Source organism: Xiphophorus maculatus, chromosome 14 (genome assembly GCF_002775205.1).
Source record: "Xiphophorus maculatus strain JP 163 A chromosome 14, X_maculatus-5.0-male, whole genome shotgun sequence".
NCBI classification, from domain to species: domain Eukaryota; kingdom Metazoa; phylum Chordata; class Actinopteri; order Cyprinodontiformes; family Poeciliidae; genus Xiphophorus; species Xiphophorus maculatus.
The window spans coordinates 6,678,031-6,685,786 of NC_036456.1; the positions used below are offsets into that span (position 1 = coordinate 6,678,031).

At 39.7% G+C, this 7,756-nt stretch overlaps 1 protein-coding gene across 1 annotated transcript; it reads right to left on the reverse strand.

The window, feature by feature from the left end:
• Window positions 1-1,155: 1,155 nt before the first annotated feature.
• emc4 (ER membrane protein complex subunit 4) lies at window positions 1,156-7,342 on the reverse strand. The gene is made up of 6 exons (XM_005809172.3): window positions 7,205-7,342; window positions 6,219-6,367; window positions 4,438-4,543; window positions 4,058-4,211; window positions 3,807-3,967; window positions 1,156-2,010 (listed from the first exon to the last, which is right to left on the reverse strand). The coding sequence occupies exons 2-6, from the start codon at window positions 6,314-6,316 to the stop codon at window positions 1,975-1,977; spliced, it is 555 nt and encodes a 184-aa protein (XP_005809229.1). The 5' UTR covers window positions 6,317-6,367; window positions 7,205-7,342; the 3' UTR covers window positions 1,156-1,974.
• Between the last annotated feature and the right edge of the window lie 414 nt (window positions 7,343-7,756).

Below are 7,756 nucleotides of genomic sequence, written 5' to 3' on the forward strand. Positions count from 1 at the left end.
ATCCATCCTCTCCTCAGTACTATGGAGTCAGTCTGTTCCCTTTACAGAAGAGTGCACCCAAAGCAGGAAGTTTCCACCCGATGCTTCATTGTTGGGATGGTGTTCTTGGGATTACTCATCCTTCTTCCTCCAAAACGTTCTAATCGCCGTCTTTCATGCCTTCTCTAGATTATTGAAATGGTCATTGGCAAACTCTTCAGGTCATTGATCAGATACTCCCATACAGCTTTGGGCTAATCCCCCAACTTTCTCCCGATCATGGATACTGTTCCATGAAACCCCAGTCGGAGGGAGAATGACAGTCATCTTCCGTTTTCTGGTGTCAATAATCGATGCCTTCTCACCAATCTGTTTTCATATTGTCCTGTGGCCTATCCCAGCCTTGTGCAGGTCTATAATTTTGTCCTGTGGTTAGGACAAGCAGCTCTTTGGTCTTGCCAGTGGTGCTGAGATTGGAGTCTGACTTGTCTTCTTGTATGTTATGGCAGTTGACAAACAACTTTAAGGTGCATTACCGCCACATTCTAGATCAGAGTATGGACGACACCCTACAATACCATTGTATCCTATCCAAAATATCTTCCACTTTTAGTTTGAGTACGATTATGTGGACAGGTGTCTTGTAAACGGGTAAACGAGTTCCATCAGGTGCAATTAACACAGGTAATGAGTGGAGGATGGGAGGGGTTCTTCAAGATGAAATAAATCTGCGAGAGCCTGAATTCTTGATGGTTCGTTGGTGATCAAATCCTTATTTCAATCAAAATGCCAATTAATTATATAAAACTCATACAATCGAGATTTTTTTAGATTCTGTCGCAGTTGAGGTGTGCATGCGATAAATATTTACAGGCATTTCAAATCTTTGAAAGCTTGAAAAACATTGGAAATCTAATAAATGCCTATTTTCCACAATGTGTTTCATCTTTTTACAGAATTACTGAAACATTTTACTTATTGACTGGATATTAATTTACTGAGATGCAGCTATGTGCTCTATAAGCCTGTGTATTTATTGCAGTTTGTTCTAAAAAGAAGACTTTAGAGATAAACTTGCAATTTTTTTTATCAGATACAATGTAATATAAAGACAAACAAAAGGACACTTGTCAAGCAAAAAATGAACCTCCTTTTTAAAGCATGAAGAAAGCCTCGTTTTTCCTCCGATATATTTATTGACACAGTTGAAAACATTCTATTTCAAGCAATAAGGATTTATTTATAGAACATTTTCATAGGCAAATCAGCATAAATTAAACAGACCTATAAATTAAAACTGAGTTAATGTTGCTGGGCAGAGGGTTGAAGTTGTGTTGACATATTGAATTATTTCACTACAAACTGAATATACAATAAAAAAAAAACAACAAAAAAAAAACTGATTGAGCTGTACCAATTTTTTGTGTTTTTTTGAAGGAAAAAAAAAAAGCTAAACATTTTTGCAGACCCTGCCCAACAATTTCGGGAATTCTACGGACGAAATGATTTTTATTAGTGATGTTATGGTCTGAGTTCTGTGAGCTGTGAAATTCTCCCATTAATAATCTACTGCGAAGTCAATTTTTATCTGCACAGAAAATTACAGTAGCCGAACAGTAGTCAACAACATCATCTGCTATCTTTATGAGAGTATTTAAAAAAAAAAGAAAAGAAAAGGATGCTTGCTTATCGCCAGAGAGGAAGACCAAAGTAACGCTTCAGCAACAAACCCAGAAGAGAGAGGGGGATGATGGAGAACATGGTGGATAAATCCCTGATGTTAAGCTGTGCTGTACACCTTGCTTTAGTAAAACATGTCTGTTTTAGCTGAGGTGGCCGAGTCTGGATCCTGATGGCGTCTGGAAATGGCTAAAAGTTCAGGCTTTTGTTTCAGCTGCGATGGGCTGCCTGGTGGTGTGGCAAGAAAAAGAAGAAAAAGAAGAAGAAGAAGAAGAGTGGAGTATGTACAGTATGTGACCTCAGCGGAAGTCCGCTTCACAGCACCATCCCTCCGCTCATGATCTCCAGCCTCTGTCCAGGACAAACAAAAACAAAATAGGGTGTCAGTAGAGATGTTAATATCTGTTTCGGTCCAGACATAGGAAAAAAAATTCTAAATCGGGTATTGGTGACAATGTGCCAGACCCATAAATGCAGATTTATTTACTCCTAATTCTATGCTTTATTCTCTGAGCGACGTCTTGCTTTACTATTTATTTCACATTATGTTTAGAATTCCTAATTGAACTTTCCCAACCATTTGCTGCAGTTTATTTTTTAAATGTCGCGTTTATCAGTTTCAGTATGTTATTTATTTTACATTGGCTGTTGCACTGGCTGAACAAATTAAATTGTTCTTGTTTTCATGTTTGACCAAGCTTGTGCTGCCACTGGTGGATTTAAGTGTGCTGCAGAGTGATCAAATAAAATTGTAAGTCGGTAGATTTCTATTTATGTTTAAAAAAAGAAAAAGAAAAGTCAGTTCAGCGCTGTTTTCCCATGTCGGCTGATACTAAACCTCAGATATTGGTATGGAAAGTGAAAAAAAGTCAGCCCTATTTAACACGTGCTAGGCATCATAGATCAACCTAAACGCTTAACGAGGTCCTACTGCCTTTACCAAAAAGAAAGAAGAAAAGAAAAGAGTTCTTGAAGTGGGTGTTTCCACGCACAATTGAAGGTGTTAGAAAAACTCGTCTAACACATTACTAGCACAGCAAAGAGAAGAACAAGTTAAACTTGTAGTTCTGTCAAGCGTAACTACAAACCAAAGTTGAGAGTCACTGACAAAGACCACATTAAAACCTGCTGCGTGATTCAGAGCTGCAGTGGGGACGACGGGGCCTCGTCGCCCCGGTTTCATCCAAACCTGTTGGTTTTAGAAACCAGTGCAGCAGGGCCTTTTCACAGGCCTCCACTTTCAAAAAGCTAAAGAATCTGTAATCAGAGTAGAGTAATGCAGAACAGGTTTGATTAGTCTTTAAGTCGCAACTTTCACTTCTACATTAGTCTGAAGTCACCAAACTGAGTTTAAAATGACCTCTGGTGAATGATTTGATCAAATGCTTGTGCTGCCCTCTGACAGGATAACACCCTGGTTGGAGAGCCAAAACACCACAGCTCCCCTGTATTTATGTTTTTTAAATTCATGACATGGTACAAACGCTATTACAAATTACAACAAAGTATTAGAGCCACGCTAAGAAATAAAAAAATATATAAAATTACAAGAATAAGGTCATAGTATGACTTTATTCTCATAACATTACAAGTTTATTCTTGTACCACTATGACTTTATTCTAAAAATATTGTGACTTTCTTCTAAAAAACATTATGACCTTATTCTCATACTATTTCAACTTTATTCTTTAAATATGACTTTCTCCTAATGTGAGTTTATTCTTATTATTTCAAGTTTATTCTCATATGACTATTCTTGTAATATGACTTTCGTCTCATATTACTTTGACTTTATTCTCATAGAACCCTATTCCTGTAATATTACTCATCTCTTAATTGAAGGAGTTTCATTTTATATTTTTTCTCAGAATAGGCCTACTACTCTGTCACTCATGTAGCATTTGTGGCTCTAATGAGTTATTAAGTTGGACTGACGGCAAAAATGGCATTTTGGGTAGTAAATATTGCAGCCGTCTGTATAAATGATACCATATTAGGAATTATGAGAATAAAACCCAGCTTGACTCGTTCTGGAACAAACGCCGCATCATCATTTATTATTACGACACGGCAACATCTGTATCATCTGAAAGGCTTCTTTTGGTAAGCGTCTACGGTCGTCGCCGGTGTGTGTTTGTGACGTTACCTGCGGCGGCTCTATGAAAGCCAGCCAATCGGACGAGTGTGTCGGAAGCAGCCCCATCGACTGACACTTATAAATGGCCAACGCCGCTCCTAGGAGGTTACCGATCAGGTAGACGAGCCCCTGTAGCCACTGCTGACTGGAGCTCTCCAACAGCTTGAAGGCTGAGCGATCAGGACGACACGGTCAGTGAGTCAGAGACGAACACGGATTCAGAGTGGAGCCGGCGGACAATCTCAGTACTGAACACTCACTCGCTGACATCGACATGAGAGCCTGTATGGGCCTCCAGGCCATCATGCAGACCATCATGATGGGGAAGATGGAGATGGTGTTGCCAGACATGTACATGATGAACAGGTTCATGGGAATCTGCTTTAGGGGCCCGAGGGCCACGTCCCAGCAGCGCTGCAGCACAAAACAAGAAAAGAAAGAGAGAAAGAGAGAGAGAGTCAAGTTTGCGGCAAAAACGGCAGATCTGTCAAATAAACTCCTTTCACGCGTAGCATAATGGTCTGTCATGGAATAACAGGCAGAACATTTTAACATCCAACGTGTTGGATGTTAAAATGTTGGAAATGCTCGAGGAAACACACATGGAGACTGTCTGTTTTAGCAATGCTAACCACGCTACCTTCTCCACCAGGTTCTTGTCGGTCTCCTGGATGCTGGTGTCGGGAACGGGTTTCTCTGAGTAGCCGATGGGGTAAACGACATCGCCTTGTCGGTCACTGCGGCTCCTGCAAGCGCCAACAACAGTCCAGCTCTGAATCAAACCGTTTCTGCAACATTCAGATCAGTGCTAATGTATGGAGACCGGTTGTTTTGACCAACTAGTGAAGGACACATCTTGGTTTAATTATATCCCAAGCACCATGCGGCCAACCAGAGGCCAGCCTTTAAATGATGCCCAGATGAACACTTGTTATCTATCTGAAAGTGGACAAAATGGCAAAGCTAGTAGGAATTGCTCAGTGCTGAAGAGAAAAATGTGGGTTTATCGCGTCTGAGTCGGTTCTCTCGATGTACGAAAACATATTTTGACATCAGAGCTTTGTGGCCAAATTCCGTCTGTTATAAAGCTTTAACTTACTGATACTGAAAAGACTATTACAGGGTTATGCAGGTTTGATTAACTTAAATTTAAGACTTTTTAAGACCATTATGAATAAAATTTAAGACCTATAAAATGACAAAGATGTACAAAGAAATGCAGGAGACCAAAACCTGGTTTAACACACCTGGATCAAATGATGGCTCATTAGAGGCCTAAGAAGAACATTAACATGCTGAAAAGGTTGTTGGTTCCGCCAGGTAGAGAACTAAAACATGCAGGATGCCGGCCCTTGAGGACCCACTTTGGGCACCCCTGCTCTAAAAGTTCTGTTTTTCTTTTTTGTGGCACTCTGGCTAACTAGAGAGCCATAACTGCAAATGAACCATATGCTAGCTGCTAATGGCTTGTTTGCTTGCTAGCTAGTTAGCATCTTCACACCGGTAGCCTTAAATTCTTTGAGTCACATAAAGCCTACAAAAACTACATAGAATATACAAGATTGAATAGTCCTGGCACAAAAATTTAAGACCTACGATTAATGTATTCATCTTTAAGAAATGTAAGAAATTTTAGGGCTTTAATTTTAGATAAATGAAGCTAGGACTTTTTGAAGGTCCTAAAATTTCCAAATCTAACATGTCCCATAAAATATGTTGAAATAATAAATGAGAATATGTTCAGTCATCCTGTTACCCGCTGGATGTTTGACTTACTCTGTCGCAACCAAATGTGCCAAAGACATATCTTGACATGTCATAGAACATAATACGTCTTTTTTTTTAAATACCCGTCAGGGCTGATCAAACTGAAATCGGTTGTGGTCAACAGTGGTGCGTGTTTAGGTGGCATTCTCTGCAACTGTTTGCTTCAGTATAAATAGATTCCTGGCTAACAACTCAAATAAAGACCTAAATAATCCAGTGGTCTGTTTTGATGGGAAGTAAGAGAACTTAAAACAACTTTATGAATAAAACTGTATAAAGTATGGAACGGTGAAGGAATAAAATACCCATACGTCCAAGATGCAACAATCGTGTTAAAGTTATAGTAAGAATCTTTTTCTCCTTCTGAAATCACTATCAGAAAACAAGCACATTACTCCCTCCACAGGCCTGGAGTGGAAAATCCCATAAATTACAGATTCCAGAAGCTGAAATGTAAAGGACCCTACACACAGTACAAGGACATCAAGTAAAAAACAATTGCTATTTGCATTTTTAAAGAAAAAAATTATAAAATGGTTATTTAATTTTGAACCATAAATAGTTTCAAGTAATTGCGACAGTTTAAAACGCAGAACTCCAGCTGATGTAAATGTTACGTAAACATAGGCAGGGTGACACAGAAGAGCAGTCTACCTTGTGTTTCCCACACTGAGCTCAAGGGCCCACTTCATCCTTCGGGCTCCGCTGCCTCCTCTTGTGGACAAAGCTCCTCCTCCTTGAGGAGACGCCATGACAACAAACTTCACCGCTGGTCCTTGGAGACAGTGTGCACCTGCACGCAGCTAGAAAAACACATGATGATATTCATTACATTTTCTTTTTCTTTCTTCTCTTTTTAAGGACCTTGAAAAGGAAAATATTATATCTGGGTCAAAGTCCAGACCTTTCAATTGACAATATGTGCCAAGACACTTTTCCTTCTTCTTCACCACCATACACTACTCTATGTTGGTATACACTGACGTTTGTGGTTGTAACATACAAAAAGCTCCAGGGGTGTGTGAATACTTTTGTAAATCACATTACCAAAAATGACTGAACAATATAAATATAACACACTGACAACAGTAAAAATATTTAACAGTCAGGGACAGAAACCTTCCTAGAACAGTGGATACCAATAAGCTCAATAGGAAATCAGATCTGGTAGAGGTACATCTAAAACAGAAATTAAGTCAGATTTAACCCTAATCGACGATTACATATTTTTTTTGGTGCAATATACAATAAATAGCATAACGAAGTCCATTTCCAGAAGCTCAAATTGGAATAATTTGCACTTCCAACACCTTTTTATTTGTCACAGATGCCATTTTTGCTAATTTGACACAAACTAAGATTCTTGTTTAACAACGGGCGAATTTAATAAAGCAACAGCTTTGTTGAGAGCTTTCTAACACAGACACGTGGATAATAAGGCGGAATAAGACAGCACGTATTGATAGCAGTCAGGGGGATTTGGATTAGCTATTCCAGATATTAGTTGGTTTAAGTTGCTCCAGTAAACACAGCGGCAGCCCCGCAGTTAGAAGCAGCAGCTCGAGGCAGCGCAGGCAGGCTGGCGCCGTCAGCTAACGTCGAACAGTTAAAGCCACGCGCACTGTCGGAGGTTAGCTTACCTTACAAATACATCTAAACCGGTTCTGCTGCCGTTGGAAGTGGGCTTTTTAAGAAAAACGAACGACACTGGCCCGTAAGGAGAGCCGAGGAACAACTTGTTCCGCCGACACTCGCTGATTCCTAGGCCCGCAATGATGGCGCAGTTACGCTCAGAGACGTAGGTGCACGTAGACGTCGCACAGCCAGTAGTTGGTACGTCAGCGTCGCCGCCATATTGGGGAGGACGCTTCCGCCACATTTACTTACCTACACAGGGATTTTGCGTTATAAAAGTTTGATTTTGTTATGTCCCACACATTCTGTTTTGTGTGTTTTCCATCTTTTACATTGAATTATATCTTAAGATATGGTCCAAAGCTATGCAGTCTACATACTCAATGTTTTTCTTTTTGACAAATTACGTATTTTGGAGAATTTATGCGATAGGCCAAAAATAAACTAGGATACAATGGTGATGTCAAAGGTAATTTACATATGGATTGTTCTTCTTGAGTTACTTCGGACCTCTCAGCAGCTACTATGGTGAATGCACTACTTAAACTGCCTTACAG

What these genes read in the sequence shown, in the direction of transcription:
- emc4 (XM_005809172.3), bottom strand. Translation starts at nt 6,316, where the DNA reads ATGGCGTCTCCTCAAGGAGGAGGAGCTTTGTCCACAAGAGGAGGCAGC. An exon ending in CTCAGTGTGGGAAACACAAG is followed by an intron (nt 4,544 to 6,218) that starts GTAGACTGCTCT and finishes TGGCGCTTGCAG; the next exon opens with GAGCCGCAGTGACCGACAAG. An exon ending in CTTTCATAGAGCCGCCGCAG is followed by an intron (nt 2,011 to 3,806) that starts GTAACGTCACAA and finishes TGTCCTGGACAG; the next exon opens with AGGCTGGAGATCATGAGCGG.